Source organism: Mycteria americana, chromosome 2, assembly GCF_035582795.1.
Source record: "Mycteria americana isolate JAX WOST 10 ecotype Jacksonville Zoo and Gardens chromosome 2, USCA_MyAme_1.0, whole genome shotgun sequence".
Lineage (NCBI taxonomy): Eukaryota > Metazoa > Chordata > Aves > Ciconiiformes > Ciconiidae > Mycteria > Mycteria americana.
The window spans coordinates 125,563,315-125,587,930 of record NC_134366.1 but is presented as its reverse complement, the minus strand read 5'-3'; the positions used below and the strand labels follow the sequence as shown (position 1 = coordinate 125,587,930).

Sequence of the window (24,616 nt, the reverse complement as noted above, 5' to 3'; positions counted from 1 at the left end):
GAGTGGCTCAGCCTTTTTGGATGTAGATCTTTCTGTTCTGGTTTTGCTTTGTCTTCAAAGAACCTATCTGAAAAGTTAAATGTGGCAGGATATTGCAGCAAAGAGCTCTCTAATCCTTGTCTGTCTGGTCTAGGTGATAGTGCTACCACTGACACATCCTCAAAATTCAGATAATTGCAGAACTGAAGAAAAAAAAATAGAAGTATCTCTTTGGATATTAAACTGGATATATTATTTAAATATTTATTTTGTGAAAAGACTTTTTTTAAAACTACTTTTTACATCTGTTATAGGACAGATAAGGTTGTGTAAATTGACAATGAATTTTGGGAATTTAAATCATCGGTTGACAAAACAGGAGATAATTTCGTGTATTAAAGAAGTTCTGATTATCTGAGCAGATGTTGTAGTAAGCTCAGAAATATATATGCTGATGATGTAACAGAAAGCATATATTCTCTTGTATTGTCAATTTATGTATTTTTAATAAATGTTATGTGTTTTCTAGAAAGCTTTTTACTGCTGTCTCTCTTCGTGGGTAGTATTGCTACATAGGCATGCAGCTTAATGTGCTAGAAAGGTGAATGTATAGTTTTTTATGATACCAGTTTTTAAAATATTGTCCAAAATGATCATACTTTTGAACTACATCTAGTCAAGAGTATGTAATTCAAAAACTTCGCATCAATTGTTTTTCTTTCTGCTCCCAGAAATTGGAGGAACTCCCAGGAACGTCACTGCAAGAGCCCTGTGATGTCCTGTCTTAATTAGTTTCAATGACACTTTTATGTCAATAATTTAATTTATTAGGGTTTTTTAATAACTGAACACAGTAACACATAAGACAATTTAGTTGTGACAGGAGTGCATGTGTATATTTAAAAATAGCTTGAGGAAGTTGTCAAGTAAAGTTATTTTTACTCAATACAGACAGTCTTGCGTAAGGGACTTTTTGTCATGTGGTAAGGAGCAGGAATTGTTGAATGACTTTTCTTGCCTGAGTAAGAGGATCATTTACCAGTTAAACTCTCTTTCTGTCTCTCACTGGTTTTGTAAATGCTTTTTTAGGTTAACAAAAAAAAAAAGTTCAGAAAACTTGCAGTAGTTTTAGTAGTTCACCAGTGCTCCCATTAGGATGAGAATTTAATTTATTTCAAACAATGTACACACACAAAACACGAGTCTGGTCCCCAAAGGCTACTCAACCTCTAATGTTCCCTGGCGTTGTTATTTTAAATAGCTTTTTTGTTATAAAGCATAGGAGGAACCCATAGTGTCCTCACTGAATACTCTGTGTATTTGCACTAACCCGGTGGCACTAGCTGTGCGTAAGATGCAATGAGACATCAGGGGTGGAGAGCGATGAAAGCAGAAGGACTGCTTAGCATCATTTGCAATAGCAATGGTAATTACGATAGCACTTCTCCTTGCCTACCACTGAACCGAGACTCCCTGGTTGGCCGAGTTAGTACTGGCACACGTAGAGGTGAGTCTTAAGAAGAAGAAGGGTGTTGTACGTTATTGCAGGATGAGTTTAGGGAGGGTTTGTATTTTGCCAAAGTGCATTTGTGGTTTGTGAGTGATCTGAGAGGGACCTTTTTCACCTGGGTGTTGGGCCGTGCTGCCGTTCACCTTGAGAGGTATATAACCAAATCTGTGTGATTCATCATTTGATTTGATCCTGCAGTTCTCACTGAAAGATCATGGGATCTCTATCTGAATAAAGAGGGGAAATTAGGCTTTCTATTTTTATATGGCTTATGAAAACAGATACGGGATCAGCAGCTTCCAAGATGGAAGGTATATTGCTGCCAAATCTTTTCAACGTTTCACTTAAACTATTTGGTTTTGGTCAGTATTCGTGTATTTAATTAAATATCATGTTTCCAAAAGGCACGTTTATCCTCTCCTCTAGGCACTCCTTGACATATTTAAAAAATATATTTTTACCAACAGACTCCTCTAGGAACTCCTCCATTCCTTATAATTAGCATATAATTATCACCCAGCAGCTGAAGACATAGTTAAAATTTTGTGATCCCCCAGAAGAGTTCTTCCAGATAGGCCTTGCAAGGCCTCCCCCGAAGGTCGGAAAAATGCAGCATCCTCTTGTAAGCATTAGCAGCAGTTTTCATGAGCGGAGATGTTCAACATGAGCAATGCAATGGCTGTTACCAAATCAGACAGAGAAGGTTTCCTCTCTTAAAGAAATGAGGGTACATAGTCAAACACAGGGCTGATTTTTTATTTTTTATTTTTTTTAAATTAAAAAATGTGACTTACAGAAATTCCATTTGGTTTTGTTACTGCAGTTGAAATTTTAAGACATCCTTCTCTCATAGGAGCTGTGGCTTGTCTGGAGAAGCACATGTCTTGGAAGCTGCAGCACTCCATGTTCTCCTAGTTGGCGGAAGGGGAAAGTCCAAATTGGGTTATGGCTTTGTGCTATGTGGGATATACCAAAGAAATACCTCTGCGTTTAATAAAGCAAGTGAACATTGTCTGTCAGTTGGGGTTAACAGAACAGACTACGAACACGGTTTGTTGAGATTCTCTAATTTGTAAAGCTATGATAACCTGTGGTAACCAGTGGTGGTTTAAGGCAACTCATCTTAAACCAGAAGGTAGCATAAAAGTTGCAGATCCTGTTATTTTGGGAAAGTGTTCGAGAGCTTTAAGTATTGGTTTCAGAAGCTGGACTTTCTGATCTAAAATCTCCTGGTTCACGAAGTACAGTACTAACTAGAAGTGAAGATGGCATAACGAAAGCCCTTTCTACTGTAACTGAATGACCTCTGGGTCATTAGTGCCATAGCCTGGCACCCACTTTGGAAGCTTTTGGCTTCCAGAACAATTTGAATGAAAGGCACTTTTCTTTTTCTCCAGTTGCAGTCTACAGTTGAAAACAAATTGTACTTGACTACATTTGCTGGAGTACTGAGTACCGTGAGGTTATAAACTGTTACAGCTCTTTGCAGCAAGTCAGAGATTAAGAAGGAGTTGCTGAATGTTTTCAAGTTTAGCATCTAAAGCATTTCAGAGATGTGTCTATTGTCCTGCAGAGCATCTTTCACATGCTTTATGGTAGTAAGTAGAAGCTCATCGTAAAATGACCCACCTTGTACAGCTGTGTCAGATGATGTATGTGCGCAAAACTAAAAATGGATAGAACCATCCCTAGAGTTACCAAAGTTGTGAATGAGTATTGGGTACCATCGTGGCCTTTACATTAATGAGGAAACACCCAGTCTTTAAACACAGTCACAAATGTTTCTGTGGTATGTGCCTAAGTCGAATATTACTGTCATAGTTGCAAATTAATGTCGGTTATTAAGGAGGGAGAGCTCAAATACCCCATTCCTGCTCTGTCATACATGTAATTATGTCAGACGTTGTTTTGAGCTTTGCACAATAATGCCCTGTGAATTGGCTGGATTTGGCAACTAGCAGCTGTACTATGTCCAGTTATAACTGTATAGTATGATATTTGTCTCATGCATACCCCTCTGTTTCTCACTTTACTACCTAGGCTTATTTTCCTATAGGAGTACGCTACATTAAGCATAAAAGAAAGCAGTCTTTCAAAAACAACTTCCCTTGTGTTTTGGTACAATTGATATTAAGAAATCTAATGTTGTAGTACATGCAGATGCAAACAGTGGAAAAACAGAGACTTTGGTATTTCAGATTAATAGCTACTAGTGAACTCCAGTGGTGTATGGCGTATGCAGAGAGAACAAAATCAGCCCTGTTTGAAAGCTGTGTTTAAGAGCCCAATTCCGCCGATTTAGGCTGTGTTTTGTGATACAAAATTGCTGCTACAGTTGTGTGGTGAGCTTGCATTTTTAAATAGATGTTTCTTTACAGAATTGCATTCTAAATGTGACTACTTTTTGGAAAGTATGGAAACTGGAAAGAGGTGTTAGTCCAGAACTGTCAATGCTAGTAAAGCAATCCTGTCTGGCTTTATTCTTGTTTTAATTTATAAACTTTTCACAAGTGTGAAGCCTGTATTGTTGGAAGACACTTACTGGTGGTGTTTAGAAAAAGATGTAAGCACGAATCCTTTAGAATTATGAAGTTGAGATTGTCAACAGGCTGTTGTTTGGTTGGTTGTTTTTTTTAAACTGAGCTGGAATACAACCTTGAAATTAAACCACAGCTTTCTAGAGACTCAGATATCTAGATATGAAAGTAAGCTAACTGAGGAGCAGGGTATGAAAACTGAAGGCTTAACTGCCATAAGTATATCGAAACGGCCAATTCTTTTAATTGATTGAATAATAACTTTGACAGAGGACTTCCAATTTACATCATGTTGCTTCATAATTGCAGTTTGCCTATTGCATTTAATCTGAGATCTACCGTACTGAGTTTATATGCACGATCTGACACCACGTTTCACTAGGTGTTAGCTCTTTAGCATCTGGAGATAGTAATGCTTCTTACTCATTTTGCAGTTCAGAATGACTAAATAAACCATAAGGGATCAGGAAAGCAGAATAGTTTTTCAGTAGTAACCCTATTTTGCTGTAGCAAAGTCTGTTAGTACTTGAGAGGAGAATTTTCCAAGTGCTGAGCTCATTCACAGCTTTGTAACTCCATTAAGTAGGTTTTATATGGGTACAAGCTAAGGTAATTGCTTTCCATCTTAAGATATTTTTTTAAGTAGTGTCCTTCTGTAGATGAATGTACAAGTAATATTATCTTATGTTTGAAATAGCCTTGGGAATTGTACTAATCACACAAAATCCTGTAAATTACAATAATGTGCCCCATAATCTTCACTAGCTTTCCCCTTTTGCCCCAGATAAGGGGATAAAAATATTTCAGCATCCTTCTTTGCTTAGAGTTAAAATGGTTTAAGTCTTGCAGTACTCTTAGGCTGAACTTGATATGACCCAGCGTGTCTGAAGCTACAACTTCTACTTAATTCAAAACGCTTAACATAGGGCGATTAAGAATTGCTGAAAATTTGAATTCTTCCTTCCCTTGTGTTTTTATTCTCAAACAATCTTTACAAAGGGCTGTTTTTGGAGAGCAGAGTACAGTCTTTTGTTTCCGGATAAAATTGATGGCTGCAAATGAAAGAATAAAGAAGGCTCTCTATTCATGTCCCCCAGCCTTTGTTTCAGTGGGCATTGTTTCAGTTTATAAGAGCTGTTTAGTACATATAGATTGCTGGAAAGGCTGAAAGATTCCCAGGCGCATCAGTGCGGACTTGTTAAAAATCCTGCTATCTCCTCAGCTGCCCACCCAGGACCTTTTTGTTTCAAGGATACCATGAAAGGCTATTTTTTTTTTTTTTTTTTTACCCTTCTCGATCACATTTGCTTTGAGGTCACCTTTTCTGCAGTAGTTTAAACAAGTCTTACTATTTTTCTTTCAAATTATGGAAACCTTATCAAACTTGTGATTTGAGTTCTAAAGCTGAGAAAACTGGGAATTGGAATTGTAATTATTTTTGTTTTACCATATTTTTATCTTAAAAACTCAATGTGTAAATGGACTGTTGGAGCTTAGCTACAGGTCCAAGTTCCAGCTTTGCAGGTAATATAGTCCCCTGGCAGCTTAAACTGTTGCTTTGTGCTTGCTTTCTCTTTAGGGTCCCCATGTAAACATTTTAAAGTGCATAGGTGATTGTAGATGAGATACCTGTGTCACAATTGAGTCACAATTAAACCCACGTCACACTTTAGGTTAACTGGACACTTGGTAATTACGAGTTCTCTTACTGGGCGCTTACCTAGATAGTTCATTAACTTGGAGTTAGATAGTAAATTTTTATTTTAATTTTTTTTTTCTTGCCAGTGTCAGTGTTGAGCAGCTTAGTTAGGACCGTGTTGGTGCAACGCAATGTGTTATGAATCCCTCCTTGTATTAGCGATAAAGTTATTCCAGTAGGGGTTGGCATGCTGAGCTTGCCCATGACTGTCGGTGGAGAGATTACACTGCTGCCCGATCTCTCTTCCCTGAGGAGACCCTTGTGGCTTGAGATGCTCTTGCCCCACCTCTGCTCTAATGCTCTCTTTCCCTGAGGTTACGATGGTAAACAGTTGTAACACCATCATCTCTTTCTCCATCCCTATTTTTCTTTTTCCTGTAGGGCTTGCTTTGCCAAGTGTATGCAGACATGCTTACATGGCTTTGAGTAGGTCTACTTGATGGAAGCCCATCTGGGAAAGTAAAAAGGAAAATCTAATTTAAGTCTTGATCAGATTTAGGTATGATATAGCAGCACAGTTGCTCGTGCTGTCAAAGACCATATACTACGTCTGGGCATGCACATGGATAGGCCTTTAGTTGGCATGTAGGCGTGTTTGAGATTGTGCGAGGGCTCTCATGATTTCTAGGATGTATCTCAGCCCAAGCTGGCGTGGGAGCTGGCCTCTCTGCCTTGTGCAGCGTGAAAGGGGTTTTGCCATTTATGGTCACTTAGCCACATGTAAGCTGGGCTGTTGTTTTGTGCAGCCGTAAAATGAGACGGAAAGAATCCACTGAAAAGAAATCTTAGTCCTTTGCCACAGAAAATTGGATGTTTTTTTTTCAACTAGGCAACAAACTGTCCTGGAAACCAGCTTATCCATCAGAATTATCTTCTGAACATGGAACACTACAGAACAAACAAGTTTCCAAATGCTGTATTATATTTCTTAATAAAAAGCCATTTATGAAACTCTTTAAGAACGCGATTTGAGGGGAAGCTTTCTTAACAAGTGAGAGAACAAACAGTTTCAGTGGCTCTGCTCTTCCCTTGTTGTGCAAATTTAATAATGAGCTGCTCTCCTTTTAACTTAACATCCCTTTGAAATAGAAGGAGATTGCATTGGAAACATTTGGCTTTATATGGTATCTGTTTGAATGTGAACGCAAATCTAAGTTCTGCTAAGTTACTGAAAATGTAGCATTTTATCTTAGTTTACTTGTACTGGTGCAACCTCACATAGAAATACTCTAAATAAAGCATTTTAAATCAGTGTTTGAAGTAATTCCTCTCAAGTAATCTGGCTATGAAAAAGTTACTGATGGGTTTTGTGCAACGTTTATTTCCAGAAGAAGGAATGTTTTTGTTCCCCCTATGATTCCCCTTCAGTCTCGATGGCTGGTTTAGTGGAAATGTTCAGTTGTCAGAAGAATCAAGATTGTGTATTATTTAGATCTTACCAGACAAGTGGGATTTGTTCCTTCCATTCCAGTTATCAGAAAGATTAACCCTTTGCCCTCACGGTCCTAATTGCAGTCATTCAGAAACAAAGATGCTGCTTGTACAAGACAGCAGCAAAATGGAGTATGTGCCAACTGGAATGTTTCTCTGGTGAATGAGGGTTGCAAGTATTACATAAATTTTGTCTTGCATTTCAGGCACCAATAAAAGCAACCTGTGAAGATATGTCTTGCAAGACTGGATTTCCTGAAGATGTTCACAGTGCAGTGGTGTCAAGGAGTGTACATGGAGGACAGCCTCTTCTCAACGGTACGGTTAGAAAAGATGTTTTGAATTCCTCCTTCCACCCCCGCCCCCCCGTAGTCATAACCATAAATCACTCTGGAGCATTTTCGTCCTTAAATAGGGCACAGACTCTTGCAGGAAAGAACGTCAGCTGCTCTGTGATTATTTTTTTGATTACTGTCATAGGACTTGGAAAATCTGTTGGCATTAGTGGTAGCACATGCACCTCTGACCATAATTTGAAAATACTGAGCGATGCGAACCTTCCTGTGATCATCCGCTAATTCTTTTTCTCAGCACAGCATTCATACTGATATTTCTTATTACCACTGACGATATGTATGCCATCAGTCTATACTTAGAGCCCGTGTACGAATGATGATCAGGTAAAGAAAATATCCCTCTGCTTTACATCTCCCATAGATGTACTGCACTTACACCCAGTCCTAGCACTCACATTAATGCAGAGATAGTTCCCTTACTGCTTTTTCCTGGCAACCTGAGGATAGACACGTATGGAAAGCAAGACACAGGACAGGCAGCAACATGAGAGAGCGCTTGCCCGTGAGCCCTCGGTCGGTGACAGCAGTGCTGCGGGCTCTGCGAGGAGCCGTGCCAGGAGAGGCAGGGCAGTGCCGGTGCTGTCTCTTGGGCAGTGTGCTGCTCTCTCACCCTGGCACCTACCTACGTCTGAATGGCACGGTGCCCAGGCCGAGGATGACCCGCTCCCGAGCTCATGGCGTGCTCAGCAAGTGCAAGCCCTTGCCTCCGTCGGGGATGCACTGCAGTCAGTGCATCTGCCCACCGGTCGTCCAGGTTGGGAATTCGGTTTGCTGCTCTTTTTATGTCTCTCTTTTTCAGGGATAGAGTAGTCATCTGTAGGACACAGAGGCACATGCTCTGAATCTTTCCTAGATTTCCCAACCAGTTAAGTTTCAGTATACAAGTTTGTAGAATTAAAACATTTTTAAAAATGTGCATTAATTTGGCTGTTTTCTAAACTGCTAACATATAATTTTTTTTTTTCCCATCTCATTTGGAAATTATGGAACTGACTAAGAACATCAGTTTTAGACGGTTTCAAATACATCTTAAATAAGAACTAATTTAATTTGTTGTTTCTTTCACATATAAATACGGTTACACAGATCAAGACATTTAAATGAAAAAAATTCTGAGTCTGCAAAACAAATGAAGTGAAAGCTGTAGTCGTGGGTTTACATGCTGTATGTAGCAGTCTCTCTCCTTAATTATATTTTTACAGACCTGTTTTGTGCTTTTTTAGAAGTATAATGGAAAATTGAATGCAGGATGAATTGATTAGCTTAAGTGTATTTAAACTTCACTTATTAAAGCTTTTTCTCTTCAGTTTCAAGGAAGTATATTCTATCACCACAGACTTTTCTTTAATAAAGAATAGCTTAGAAATTCATGTATTAAAGTAAATATTCTGCCAGTTGAGAAAATAATAAAGAGGAAAGAGAATTTTCCTTGCTTTCCTGCCAAATGGGAGTTAATAGATGACTCTACAGTAGACTCCTGCAATAGCCATTGGCACTGAGAACTCCTTTGGTAGGTGATGCACAAACCTGGAGAGAGGGGCAGAAACAGGGACAGAGAGCACAGTGGGCAAGTGATTTCCAAAGCTGCCACCTTGAAACCACCAAATGTTTGTTACTGGTTAATTATCGTGCCATCAGTTCATCTTAAAATGGAGATCACACAGGTTTTGAGATCTACCCTGTCCTGCGAAAGTTCTCTTTACTCTTCATCAAGACCCTTTCTGCAATTTCTCCCCATTTTTTTTTTTTCCCCCACCAGCTAGGAACTACAGTGGACTGCCCACTAATTCTGTGTTGGCATTGCTCATGCAAATCTGATGATGATGACTGAGCAGTCTTAACTGAGTCTGAACTAGTAACATAGGATGGCAGACTGACTTCCTTTCTCATTACTCATTGCATTCACACAGTCCCTTCCCTTACTTCTCAGAAGTGAGTGAAGCCTGACTGTTGGTTTGTCCTTCAATGGTATTAAAACGCATAGCATTTTAGGGAAGTAGGAATTGGAAAAACTGTACGAGGCATACAGTATGTATCACATCATATCAGCTGGATGAAAAATGACCTGGGGGAGTTTGTTTCCTGCCACTATTTCCTCAGTTGAATTACTGCAATGGTTAACTCTTTTGAAAATTCTGACATGCTTAAAAGCATATAATTTGCTGGTTACACATAAACATACGGTCTGTCATTGCATAGCTTTGACTTAAATTTAATTACACTGTCATTTTGAAATACTATTGTTGTCAAAAGCCTATTTTCTGGTTATTAAACTAGATTCAGATGACGCTGCAAGTTAAGTATAGTTGCATGACATTTGCTTCTTAGGGATAACCATGGGCCTGATTCTGATCTCAGTTGCCTCGCCTGTTTAACTTCATGCTTATACTAGTATGAATTCAGAAGTGAGGCGTATAACTGTAGGTTTTCTATATGGTTTAGAAGTGAAAGCTTTAATTTTCTTTCATTTTCTGCATTGATACCGCAAGCACAGAGGCTTTGTGGTCCTCTCAGCCAGCTGCAGAATGATTTGAACCTGACTTGATGCTTTCTTGACAAGTTACTTCTTAAAATACTGACCAAGAAAATGACCGTATGTTTATTACCGGTCTTGTTCATTTGCTTTTATCTTGCACAGTGGGGGACAAGCCTCTCTTAAGGTCTGCAGTTTCCATCTTACTCACCAAAACTTAAATGAAATCAGAATTATCATATGACTTGTTGATCTGTGCCTTTCAGTTGTTACAGTAACATAGAATATCTGGTTTTTAAAGTATTATTATAAGAAATGTTTACCTCAGAGTATGGAGCAGGGTTTTACCACGCCCCACAGGATAGTCTATTTTCTGGAGAGGTTTCTCTTTCTGTTTCTGTATTCAGGTGGCTCTAGTTTTTGAGGGAGGGTCGGACTTGTTCCTATTACATTATAAAAAACCAAAAAGGGTCTTTATAATTGATAATGGTTTTGTGTTTTCATTCATATGACTAGGATAATATGTCAGCCTCTACTAATTTCTCCTTCTGTGCGTGAGGGCATGAGAGGCCACTACATGTTCAATTGTCACAATATGTGAAAAATCGGTGGAGCAATGCATTCAGAATAACATAAATTGGAAAAGGGAAAAAAACCGTCACATTTATTAGTGTGGGTAGAGGGAAGGAAAGAGAAAGATAGCTGCCCTTGGTTTCAGGATGAGGAAACAGGGACTCTCTTGTAGGGAGGAGATGCAGTGAGTTGGGAAGGCACAGCAAAAGAAGTTGGAAGCTACTCCTTCAGTAGGTCTTGACTGAGCTGTGTAGGAGGTAGCCTGCAGCATAGGCTGTGTCCTGTTGTCTCCTTCTGGCATAGTCTCACCAGTGTCCTGTGCTGCCATGTTCCCTGGGACAGACTTCACCGGTTGTAGCCTTGAAGACTCTTCAAAGCTGATGTCTTACACTTGTTTTGCACAAAGTCTGGCAAGTCTGACTTCAAGATGCAATACGCTCAGGTCACTAGACGCATGTAAGCTAAGTACAGTAGGTTTAATTTTGAATCTATTTGTAATGTTTTACATGTAGTTCCACTTGGTATCGGTCACTTTAGTGAAATTAGTGATTTTTACCAAGGAACTGGGTGGGCTCAGAACTAGTACCTTCACTTCTGTAAAGGGAGGAAAAAGAAAGTAATAATCTTTGAAACAAAATTAAAAGAAGCTTTATGCGTCTCTAGAAAGTGTCTTAGTGATAAAACAGTGGAGTTATTTTGGGCCTCCAGATATTTTAGAATTTAATATACTTTTAAGTATTTTAGGAATAAATGTTCCAAAATTTTAAAAAGAAAATAAATCACATGCAAATAACAAGTCACCAGCCATCGCCTAGTAGAAGTAGATATCTAACCCAAATTTACAGGCATAGTACTTCTGAATGGTTTCTGTAAATAAAGTATGATTACTGTCTGGAGGACCATACATAAGATGTAGTATTCGGAGAAGAAGAAGTTAGAGGAGTTATGTTTACTATATTAAATGCCCTTGCTTTGTGCTGGTTTTATTGCAGTTCCGTAGTTGATCCAGGAAAAAGTACTTGTGGCAGTTTGATATGTATGTCCAGCCTGTTTATCTAATCTTTGTTCTATATCCTGCAAATTTTAAGATACAAATAATGCATTTCTACTAAAATCATTCACCTAGGAAGGTTACTTGAATGGTTATTTGCAGAATCATATCTTAAAGTTAGAGATTCTTACTTTGATAATTTATTTTAGTGCTTTCTTATCTTTCAAATAATTTATTTTAACATTGTCTGTCCTGTTACTAAATGCATTATTTTTGTTCTCTGCTAAGCAAATTCATTGTCTAGACAAGATTCTTAAATGTATCCTTTTGAGCGTTGTGTAGATATAAAATATTTCTAAGCTCCTTGAGTTGCACAATGATAAAGAAAAAAAATGTTTTGGTGTTGATAACTGAGATAAGTGGTGATTATGTATGAGTAACAGCACAGTTTCATGAGCCAGTTAAGCTGGAGCGAGCTGACAGTGTTGCCAAAAGAGGCACACTTACGCCTTCCTTCCTCTTTGAGCCTGGTACCAAGTGCTCATAAAGCCATAAAGTGAACAGGGTTAATCAATTTATCTGGGGTAAAACTCACACTCCTACTCCTTAGGTTTTTCCTGAAGGATTTTGTATGCTTAAACAGAGCCGTGGTGTCCCTGCTGCCTTTTCTCTTCTAGCAGTGAAGTGCTTAGAAAATCATATTTGTTTTGATGCTTTCAAAATGAATGACAAAACTTGATTTTGGCATTCCCACTGACTTATTTTGTAGTTTACCATTGGAAATAGCAGTTGGTCTGAAACAATCCAGAAACATGTTGTTGGGAATGTGGTACTTGGGGAATTGCCTGGCATTTAAAAGTAATAATGTTATTTCATGACGTAGGAGGTTACGTGGGTGCTGTCTGTCCCAGGTGAAGCCACTCGGCTTTTTTTGCTGCTAGTGGTGTTTTATCATTTTACGTATAAAAATGCCCATTGACAGCTAAGAATTAAATGCCTTTTAAAAACGTCATCATGCTTAAAACCGAAGTCAGCAGCATATCTTTTAAGGCTTATGTCTCATTCCTTTCTATAAACAACTCTTACACAATTGTATTCTTACTATGGTAGCATGTCTTTGATATTCCAGTGCACATTAACAGTAGAGCTAAGGAAAGTATTTTTAGCAGAATCATATTTTCCAAGAGGGAAATTAGTCTTTCCCTACAAAAAAAGTTTTGGACTTTTTTTTTCCATGAAAAAAATTAAAATGTTAACCACTTTGTTTGAAGTCTCCTTGCCTTAAGCAAAAAGACAAGTTGACAAGTTCCTTCCAGGCAGACAGCCAAAGAATCTCAGATGGATGGGGTCTCTCTATGAACTGCTGGCAAGCTGGGAAAAAAATGTTTCAATTATTCCCAAATGTATTTTTTTTTTCTGAAATTCTCTTCCTGTACCCTCCCCCCCTCAAAAAAAACCCCAAACAAACCCAACCAAAAAAAAACCCAAACCAACCAACCAAAAAAAAAAAAACCCAAACCCAAAACACGATCCTTCTAGCTATTCTTTTAAGCCTTAGTGGGAGTGAGATTTTTTTTTTTTTTTCAGAAGCTTATGTTGGTAATATTCCCCCCACCCCCCCCGCTTAACGTTTAGTAGGTTTAGTTTTGCCCTCTTCTGTGTGAAGCAGAGTAAATTTTAATGCCGTTACTTGGTGATGCTGTGCCTTGTTGATTTAATGTTACAGTTGTGTTCTGATTCTCAGTCTCTTGCCTTTTTAATCCTTTTCCTCGTCTTTTCTCAAACAGCTTTCCTGTTTGTCCTCTTTCCGTACCCCACAGCATCCTAAATTCTCCTGTGTCAGTATTGAGCTTGCTATACTGAATTGGAAGAGCTGCTTCTGTTTGCTTTAAGTACACTAGCACAGTGCCTGTTTTATGATGCCTGTTGTCTATTCATGTAGCAAGTTCTTAACGTATTCTCAGATACTTGTCCCCTGAAAATCAGAGCTTTCTTCTGCCGAAGCAAGATACTGCTTTTCTTGAGATGTGGTTTCCTTACTCCCTTTTCCCCACTCCTTAGTTAAACATAGAAAATATCCTAGAGTATACATAAAATATGTTCACCTTACTGAAGGTGGTGTGGTAAAATACCTATTTGAATGGTGACTCCTTTTTTTCTCGCTTTAATATCTGTAAAGTTCTACATCTGATTTGTATGTGATACCTGATTTTACTCTTTAGTATTAAGCTACTGATTAATGTTGTGATTTTCTCATTGCAAGCTAGTATGTAGAACATTACATATATATATATAAACAGAGAATAAATGTAAATAATGAAATTCAGTGATGTTTTGGATGTGCGCAAAGGACAAATATTTCAGAAACCTAACTCTATTATCCCTTGGTGGACCCTAAAGCTGTTATGGAATTTTACTATTTGGATCAATTTGTATATCCAGTATTAAAGAATTTATCACTTGAGTTCTAGATAAGAAGTAGTTCTAAAATAAACCTATAAATATGTACTAAACAAAACGTTTTCCTTCTATGGAATGTTTGGATTAGAGGTGGAAATATATTTTGTAGTTAAAAAAATCCTAAATGCACTATTATCATAGAATAGTTTGGGTTGGAAGGGACCTTTTAAAGGTCATCTAGTCCAACCCCCCTGCAATGACCAGGGACATCTTCAATTGCATCAGGTTGCTCAGAGCCCCGTCCAACCTGACCTTGAACGTTTCCAGGGATGGGGCATCTGCCACCTCTCTGGGCAACCTGTCCCAGTGCCTCACCACCCTCATTGTAAAACATTTCTTTCTTAAATCCAGTCTAAATCTGCCCTCCTTTAGTTTAAAACCATTGCTTCTTGTCCTGTCACAACAGGCCTTGCTGAAAAGTCTGTCCCCATCTTTCCTATAGGCCCCCTTTAAGTACTGAAAGGCTGCTATAAGGTCTCCCCAGAGCCTTCTCTTCTCCAGGCTGAACAACCCCCACTCTCTCAGCCTTTCTTCATAGGAGAGGTGCTCCAGCCCTCGGATCATCTTCGTGGCTTTCCTCTGGACCCGCTCCAACAGCTCCATGTCTTTCCTGTGCTGAGGGCTCCAGAGCTGGAGGCAGCACTGCAGGTGGGCTCTCACCAGAGCAGAGCAGAGGAGCAGAATCACCTCCCTCAACCTGCTGGCCACGCTTCTTTTGATGCAGCCCAGGATATAGTTGGCTGCCTGGGCTGTGAGTGCACATTGTCAGCTCATGTCCAGCTTTTCATCCATCAGTACCCTCAGTCCCTCTCCTCAGGGCTGCCCTCAATCACATCATCCCCCAGCCTGTATTGATACCAGAGGTTGCTGTGACCCCGGTGCAGGACCTTGCACTTGGCCTTGTTGAACCTCATGAGGTTCACGGGGGCCCACTTCTTGAGCTTGTCCAGGTCCCTTCTGGATGACATCTTGTCCCTCAGGCGTGTCAACCGCACCACTCAGCTTGGTGTCATCTGGAAACTTGCTGAGGGTGCACTCAATCCCACTGTCTATGTCATTGATGAAGACATTAAACAGTACTGGTCCCAACCCCTGAGGGACACCACTTGTCACTGATCTCCATCTGGACATTAAGCCGTTGACCGCTACCCTCTGGATGCAACCATCCAACCATTTCCTCATCCATCAAACAGTCCACCCATCAAATCCATATCTCTCCAATTTAGAGAGAAGGATGTTGTGGGGGACCGTGTCCAAGGCCTTACAGAAGTCCAGATGGATGACATCCATAGCTCTTCCCTTGTCCACTGATGTAGTCACTCCATCATAGAAGGCCGTTAGGTTGGTCAGGCAGGACTTGCCCTTGGTGAAGCCATGCTGGCTGTCTCAAATCACTTCCCTGTCCTCCATGTGCCTTAGCATAGCTTCTAGGAGGATCTGTTCCATGATCTTCCCAGGCACAGAGGTGAGGCTGACAGGTCGGCAGTTCCCGGGGTCCTCCTTTCTACCCTTTTTAAAAATGGGTGCAATGCTTCCCTTTATCCAGTCACCGGGGACTTCACCTGACTGCCGTGACTTTTCAGATATCATGGAGAGTGGCTTGGCAACCACATCATCCAGTTCCCTCAGGACTCTGGGATGCATCTCATCAGGTCCCATAGACTTAGGTATGTTCAGGTTCCTCAGGTGGTCATGAACCTGATCTTCTCTTACAGTGGGAGGGACTGTGTTCCCCCAGTCCCCGTCTTGCAGTCCATCTACTCAGGAGGTGTGGAAGAGAGGTTGCCAGTGAAGACTGAGGCAAAGAAGTTGCTGAGTACCTCAGCCTTCTCCTCGTCCGCTGTTACCAGTTTGCCAGTCTTGCTCATCAGGGAGGGTACGCTTTCTTTGACCTTCCTTGTCTGGCTGATACACCTGTAGAAGCCCTTCTTAGTATTCTTTGCATCCCTTGCTGAGTTCAGCTCCAGCTGTGCCTTGGTCTTCCTGACCCCCTCCCTACACAACCGGGCAGCGTCCCTATACTCTTCCCAGGACACCTGTCCCTGCTTCCACTGCCTGTGCATTTCCTTCTGGCCCTTTAGTTTGACCACCAGGTCTTGACTCATCCGTGCCAGTCTCTTGCCTTCCTTGCCTGATTTCTTACACCTGGGGATCGAGAGCTCTTGTGCTCTATGGAGAGCGTCCTTAAAGATCTGCCAGCTCTGTTCTGCTCCCTTGTCCCTGAGGGCAGTTTCCCAGGGGGGTCCTGTTGACTAACTCCTTGAAGAGATGGAATTTTGCTTTCCTAAAATTCAGGGTCCTGACTCGACTCTTCGCCTGACCCATACCCCTCAGGACTGCAAACTCCACCAGTGCATGATCACTGCAGCCCAGGCTGCCTCCAATCTTGATGTCACCGATTAGCTCACTTGCATTGGTGACCATCAGGTCCCTATCTGGTAGGGCTATCGCATGCCCTCTGGTAGGGCTGTCTATTACCTGGCATAAGAAGTTATCCTCAGTGCGTTGCAGGAGTCTACTGGATTGCCTACAGCTCATTTTGCTACTTTTCCAGCAGATGTCGGGGTGGCTGAAGTCCCCCAGCAGGACGAGAGCCTGGGAGCGTGATGCCTCCTGTAGTTGGAGTAAGAAGGCTTCGTGAATAGGCTCCCCTTGATCGGGTGGCCTGTAGTAGACACCGACCACAAAGTTCCCTTTGTTGCCTCGGTCTCTGATTGTTACCCATAAGCTTTCAACCTGCTCGTGGCTATTATTCAGAGACAGCTCTTCACACTCTATCCATTTCTTGATGTAGAGGCCACCACCTCCGCCCCTCCTTCCTTGCCTGTCCCTTTTCAACAGCCTGTAGCCATCAATAGCTGCGCTCCAGTCATGGGATTTGTCCCACCAAGTTTCATTAACGGCAACTAGGTCGTAGCTTTCTAGCAGCACGGTAGCTTCCAACTCCTCCTGTTTGTTGCCCATGCTCCATGCATTGGTGTAGAGGCACTTCAGCTGGGCTGTCCACTTTTTCCAGAGAAGAAACTTAACGCACCTTTATTCCCTGAAAAAGGAACGCTGCTTCTATCTCCAGTGTAGATTCTTATAACTACATCTTGATAAAGAGAAAAATAAGCTTACAGAGAAATTACAGAAATCCTGAATGGTTGCAGTGTTCTGGGATGTGTAAATTACTATCTTAGTTAATTAGTCCAGCTCTCATAGTCATTTCTGTTTATGGTGCATTTACTTGGAATGCACTGAATTAATTAGTACTTATTCCCTTTTCCTATGTTCAGCTGGTTACTTAGGAGGATCTCAAATGTAGTGTCCTTTCTGTGTGCAGAAATATGAATTACTAGAGCCGAGTTGTCAGCTGCCCTAGTAAGCTCTGGGCATGGCTCAACGGGGTATGGTAAAGGAGATGTTTGTTTCTGCCTCTGAACCTGAGTCTAGCTTTATACGGTTTCTAACCGCATTTGGTGTAGCCTTAGCTCAGTTTTAAAGTACGCCATCTGGCCTTGATTCCCAAGGGGCCATTATTTCTCCTGGAATCGCTATAGCTAGAGCCTTGTCCAAGGCTGACCCGTGCTCTAGGGGAGGCTACGAGAAATGGCGGTTGCAAAGCTGTGCAGAAAGCCTCCCCAGCAGAAAAAGGTGCCCTTAGGTATGTGAGATTTATTTAGTGATAGAAGAAGAGTTGCTGTTGCTTGCAACAGCTGCATTAAAAAAAAAAAAAGAATAATTTTTTTATGTGTAGATCGGTATACACATCTGGACACATGGAGCAAAAACTCAGGTGAGGCCATCTGTGTTAGCATAACGTGAGGCACATGGTATGTATAATTACACATTCAAATTCTCGCTGAAGACTACAATACATCTTTTTGTTGACTTGTCATCTTTCTAACAATCTGGAAGGCAAATTTACTAGAGCGTCCTATTGAACCGATATTATAGGAAAATGCCCTTTATTACAGAACATACTACCATCCTAAATAGAGATAAATTCCAGTAGTACTGAAACACCTAATGACTACATTAAATACTACTGTGTTGAAGACTTGGATGTCAATCAACAAATCCAAGTACCATTTGAACTGCTCTTATTTTGGTTGAATGCAGTGAGGCAGATTCATTGCTTTTGGTTGAACTTGTGACACTCAACATGGGGGCATTTTTTTAATCTGGAAATGATAGCTTTTGGAAGTGTCCACTTCCAACTCTCAGGCCATGTGCTAGGCATCAGTCAGTCCTGCTGAACTGAGAAGATAGGAGGGGCAGAAGGAAGGTGCAAGGGAACAGTGTCAGATTTTGGATGGAAGGGAAATGACTAGAGTTGCTGTTATCTTCTAATTAGGCTGTAGAAGGAGTAGCTGGCCTTTGGTACCCTTTAAATCTTTCCAATTTAACACAACACAGATGGTTTTCCACTCCTCTCCATATATCCCATCTGGGTGATTTGTCCTCCAGAGGGCAAGGAGAATAATGTTGGGGTATGAGTGGGGTGAAACTCTGGAGTGGAGAATGGGGCTGAGGCTAGGGAAAGGATGGAAGCAAAAGAATCCGGGTGATGAAGGATGCTGGAATGGGTGGAGGAATGGATAGAGACCCTGGTGTAGTTCAAGGGGGAAGGGAAAACACAGGTTCTCCACAACTCTAGAAAGAACAGAGAAACTTGGCATTGGTTGAAAGAAGAGTGCAGAAGCAACCTAAGGTAGGAAGGAAAGTATCTTGGAGTACTTTCAGATTCCCTTATGACATCCAGTTTGAACTAATCATGGGCATCTGATACCCATCCTAAGGGAAATGCCAAGGACTCAGTGGAGCTCACCGAAGTGAATTAAGTGAGCAGATAGTGCTGAGAAGCTTTTCTAGGAGAAACTGCTAGGCTTTTTTGACATTAGAATGACAACACGATGCCCACATCTCCCATTTTTTTTTTTTGCAATTTATACTAATGCTGAGAAACTTAATTATCTGAGTATTCAGCCAAGATCAGAACATGCACAAGGAAGAGCCTTTTGAAGATAAACTGATCTTACAGGCAGGATATGAGGTTCACTAAAGGAGTACCTATAGCTGCACATCATGGCTTGTTCACTGTTCTGGAGGCAGCATTGGGTTTGAGTGGTTGGAGTCCATCAGTGTCTGTAGAGTGGTGTCAAAACCCACTGCTGCTTCTTACTTACTACAAGTGAATTGATACCAGTAATGTTTTTTTCCTTGTTTCTCACCTTGACTATAGATGTGCAGTTTAAGTGCATGTGAAAATACCAGCCTGAAGTAAAGCTAGGAGAGGCTATACCAAAAATGCAACTTTCTTTCCTTGAGTTATGAATACGTCACAGTGATGTGGCTGCAGGATGAGTGAGTTAAATCAGCAAGTTGATCTGACATAAAACTATCCCTGCTTTTTGTGGTGTGCTAGTTCTCACCTGGGTCAGCTTGCTTTGTTGATTTACTCAGACCTGCTGTAGAAAAGGGGGTAAGTTAATTAGAAAAGGGGTCTGTTAGGGGTGATGAGGGAAAAGGAGGTCATAGGTGAATGAGACTCCGCTGTGTTAGATTTTCTGTTAGCCTTTTTTTGGTTTTGTTTTGTTCTTTCCCTTTTCTCCCTGCAGTGCTTTCTTACTGCTGTTTTAATTTTTTCCAGGATTGGGCAGCTGAGGATCAGCTCCCTCCCTGTCCCTTGCTGCCTGTTGCATCCCAGCCCCATCCAGGCATAGTGGCGAATTCTGCTGGCGGTTCATAGCTGGGTTGCAGATGACAGTGAGCAATCCCATTAACCTGCCAGCCTGGCTGTGGATAATCCCAGAGAACCAGGGCACCCAGCGCTGCCCGCGGCTGCCATCCCTCGCCCTGCTGCAGCCCCTGCCTGCTGGTGGGCACTGATGCTCCGGGCAGAGGAGCAGCACAGCACGGCTTGGGTGCATCTCTTCCTTCTCTGAGCTGCAAGCAGACCTTCAGAAACTGGGCCCATTTTGAATTATTTTCCTCTTCCCTTTTACTGTCTGCTATGTTTTGGCAGACCTGTGCGCAGTGGCAGATACTATGATCTTGTCTGCTCGCCTGCAGGAGCAACCTCTTTCTTGTGCACTGTGCTGTCTTTTAAGAAGTAGGTTTTGTTTTGTTTTGAAAGTTAATGGCACATGTCTCTCAGGTTGTAGAGAAGAGGAATTATTTAAGACCCTCTGTGAGTTCCAGTTTAACATTCTCTTAAATAGGAAACTTATGAATCCCTGAAAGCATAATATGTAACATAAAAGCTATCAAAATAGCAGTGCAATCTGTTAAAGTGTTTAAAAATTTGATTCTCTGCAGTTTAAAATGTGAAATAAATGTACACTAATTGTTTTGAATGGAGATGAAGATGGTGTTTGAAGCCAGTCTTTAAAGGAATTAGTGAGATGGCACTGCAGTTAATGGTGGAGCACTATTTTTCTGTAATGGGCTCAGCAATGTTCTCTAATTACCTCGCAAATTGATATTCAAATACAAGTAAACTGGCAATCAAATATAAGCAAAACATCTATGTAAATAGGCTTTAGTTTCTGCATTTAGCATACCTGTATCAAAATTATGTGTGGGTGGAGGGTAAGCTTTTAGTTGTTTTTCAGCATGGAGCTTTTATTAATGGTGGCTCACTGGTTACATTAGGTCAATATTTTGGTTCAAGTACATGAAAAGAGGGAAAAAAAAAAATCCCTTTATCTTCCACAAGTGAGTGGCTTTTAAACATCAGTAACATAATACTGAGTGTGTATGAGGTTTTTTCTGTCTTCATTTCTTTCAGGTTTTGTCAACTAGTAGTGCACATAGGATTTGATGCGTAGCTGAGTCAGTGGAAATTATTCTCTTGACTTTCCTGGATTTGGACCATGTTTATGTTCATTATTAAAATTATTGCTGTATGGTATAGCCATTTAACTTTCAAGCCTTGTGCCAGAAACTAGATGCATAAAATATTATTGGTGTTTGTGTTGTAGGGTTTTCTGCTGCATAGAGTGCAGGTTCTTAAACTTGAATTTAACTTAATGCCTGGCTTAAGTAGTTTGTAAACTTATTTTTCTGTAAAGGAGAACCACACAACAAAGCTGTTGCGTAAGAACTGTTGTGGGGAAAGGTAAATAATGATCATAGATTTAAAATTTGGATTTTGGGGCCTTTTTAAACTCTTTATTCTCTAATCTATAAAACCTCTCTCAGTCATTGACACACCGATAACACTGACACACTGATAACCCTCTGTAAGCGTATTGTTTGTTGACAGATGGGAGTGTGACTATATCAGTGGGTCAACTATGTGGTTTTATCATCCCCATATACTCCTTCCATCGGCTGTTCATGGTGTTTGTTGTTCAGCATCATCTTTTATGCTAAAATTCTTTGGAACGTACTTCCCTAAATCAAATTCTTATCGCTGTGCATTCATTAAATCCAATTATTGTTTGCTTAGATTCAGCTTTCAGTACTGGTTATGGTCTGAGTTCAAGGGAAAAAACCTGAACAAAACCAAAACCCCAAAAAATTCTGTTAAGAGTTTTCTATAAGGCAGCTAGTATGCTTTTTACATCATAGAAATAATATGCCAGTGAAAGTCTTTGGCTTTCCAATTCAGTATGTGCTTTTCTGTTCAAATAACTGCAGTTTTCCCTTTACAGTGCTTTAGTGCATGTTTGTGCTTTTATAAAAAATTGATTAATTCAGTTCTCAGGGGATGGCAAATGGGGGAATGTAGGTCCCTTGGAGCTCACAGGTTCAGATCCAGTCTGCGACCTGCATTCAGTAGCCACTAACTGATAGCTGCTTGATAGGTTATGCAAAAAGAGCCTTGGTTGGTTTGGTTTCTTCTGAAGGAGTTTGTGTTGAAAAGGTACTTATTACATAAGAGCAGAAATACTGCTGAAATTAGTGGAAACGGGGGCAGCACATGCGAGCAGGGAGCGTTTGTGTGTATGAAGGTAGCTGGAAAAGGTCAGTATCACAGCGCTTTCCAGACTGTGTAGAAGAGAGAAGCAATGAAATGGAGTGAAATTTTAACCTGTTGGAGTGTATTTATGCAGAGCTGAGATATATTAGGGCAGGAGTTTTAACAGCTTGGAGCAAAAAGCAACACGAGGCGTTTCAGGTGTCGGAGGTGTTTTTGCCTACTTGTAATTCATTCAGCATGTTTCCCAGAACCAGAATGAAGTCCATATCACATTGAAACTTAAAAACCAACCAAACAACAAAAGAAACCCCTCTCATTCTTAGGCTGCATGTCACTATCTGCACTTCTGACTGTGTCATGTCTCATTTAATTAAAATCTTGTCATTATGCTTGTGTGCAGATTAAATATTTAAGAATGATATGTGTCATTATTTATAAAATAGATCATTTTCTCCTCAGAGGAGGTGATTTTGTCAGTTGTTAGAACTGCAAATGATGTTAGTTATTTCCTCCTCTTGATTTTTGCAACAAAGGCTCTGTAGTTTACAGATGCTGAAACACAAAATCCCCCAAAAACCAAAGTAGTCACTAAAATGAAAGATTTTGTTAGCCTTCAGTGGGTTTGTTGTTTAAAGGAAGCAAAACCTGCAAAAGCACAGGTGCACATGGCTTTAGGACCCAATTTTGCAAGAGGGAAATATGTGTTGTAATCCCAGCAAAGCTTTGTGTGGCTGCTCCGGTCTGCTGGGCAGGTCATAGCGCAGGGATGAAGTCTGGCTTAAGGTGGCCACCGTCTCCGAGCCTGTGGGTTTTATACTCCAGCTGATTTCAAATGAAAAGGAAAGTTACCGAGTCGTGTGTTCCTCTTAAAAAACAACAGCACACAAATATAATTCTTAATTTTTGAAGCCCCTTTTATCGTGCAGGACATCAATAATAGACTGAAGAAGTAAGCTCTGAACATTTGTTCCTGTAAGTGATTATCAACTTTCACATGGTACTTACACTTTTTGTAGGGTAACCAAATAAGTTCTTGGAAAAAGCTGTTTTTGAAGACTGCCTGCTGTCTTCTTGAAGGCGGCTGTGTGACTTCTGTTGCATACCGTAGAAGAACATTCTGCCTGGGTCCAGTTGGGGAGGAAAACGTGTTGTGCTGCTTGTCTCGTTGAGCGATCTGCAGCTGCGTGCCACGCGTGGCCTCGCAAGCAGCGCGGGGCTTAGCTGGAGCCGATCGATGGATGCGGGCCCCTTTGTTTGGTCGATCAATACGCTGTAATGAACTCAGGGCTCCAGTTCCCTGGTAAGGATCACTGGGGGGGGATAGGAAGGTGCCTGTTTTTCTGGAATGAATCAAAATGAAAATTATGTTCAAAGGTGGTGGGTGTTTTTTTTTTTTTTTCCTCTCTCGTGTAGGGTTTGAATAACCTTTCTTAGTTTCCTCCACAAACTCTGAAAATCCTGTAATATGAACTCCTAGGTTATCTGTGAACTGGATGCTACATGTTTTTCGTTATGACTTCTTTTTGAAAATACCATGAAATAAATCTATCACCGCTTTAGTTAGAAAGAAATCTGAAAGAGTTTTGGAATACTTTGTTGTCAATTTGTTTCCTGATTGTTGTTGTTGGAGGTGGCCTGTGTCTCTTCCTCTGGGTTGGAGTTGATGTTTTAATTTGCAAATAATTAAAATATTGTGATGGTGAGCCTAGCAGCTGAGCAGAGTCTGGTAAAGGGTTTTATGTAGTTCCCTATCTGTATTTTTTAATTGCAGTACCTTCTTGTAAAGCATAGCTTTGTTAAAGGTGTAGAGATAAATAAATGGTTTGATAAGCTGTTACACAAGTGTTTTGATAATGTCTGTCAGCCACATGTATTTATGATGCAGAGAATTTTCCAGGCTATACATAGTGTCAAAATGTCACTGAAGGTCAAAACATGGTTTGTTTGCTTAGATGTCTTTGTTTTTATTTGGTGCTAGACTTCTCAAGTCTCTGTTTGTATTATTGCTTTAGTAAGAATCTTGCTATCTTTCATTTTAAAATTTTTGCTAGCCATGCACTGATCCGCCACAGGATAAATTGAATTCCGAGTGTACTGTGCCATAAACTAAGAGAGGGAAAAAGGTCACCTTTGTGTGATAAATGCAAACTGTGTTGATACCATTACTCATTTTATATCACATACTTTATGTTGACCTTGAATAATTTTACCAGCAACAAAAGGGAAAATGTTTTATTAACGAAATGGTAATATTAGACAAGTCTTTAGAAAGAGCTGGAGGTGCCAAGAGGACAGTCAGGTCTGTCATACTCAGTAAGGGACAGGCAAGTGATTTGGGGTTGTTTCAGAATGTATCTGCTTAGTTCTGATAAAATGATTGGGGGGTTCATACTCATTTATACACAGTCTCCTTCCTTTCTGAACTTGTGCATGCAGATGAATGTGGTATTTCTCATCTTTTGAATTGATGCTCCTACAAAACGTTCAAAATAAATTTTCTTCCTATAGTGAATACGAAAGTTAAAGTTTAGCTTGTAAAATATTTTTGCTGCAAGCTGCAGAATTTTTAGCAGTTCCATGACTTGAATCATCAGGTGTCCAAAGCCTTCCAAGATGGATGTTGCAGGTTCCAGGCAGTATTGTGGCTTTTTAAAAAAAAAAAAAAACAGTTAATTTGTCTGTGACTGAAAGATGC

General features: G+C 40.5%; 1 protein-coding gene across 1 annotated transcript in view; it reads left to right on the top strand.

The window, feature by feature from the left end:
* CDH2 (cadherin 2) overlaps nucleotides 1-24,616 on the top strand; it is a 122,060-nt gene that overhangs the window by 4,273 nt on the left and 93,171 nt on the right. Inside the window, exon 2 of the mRNA XM_075494547.1 lies at nucleotides 7,363-7,474. Coding sequence (XP_075350662.1) covers nucleotides 7,363-7,474 — 112 coding nt within the window. The remainder of the gene's footprint in view (nucleotides 1-7,362; nucleotides 7,475-24,616) is intronic.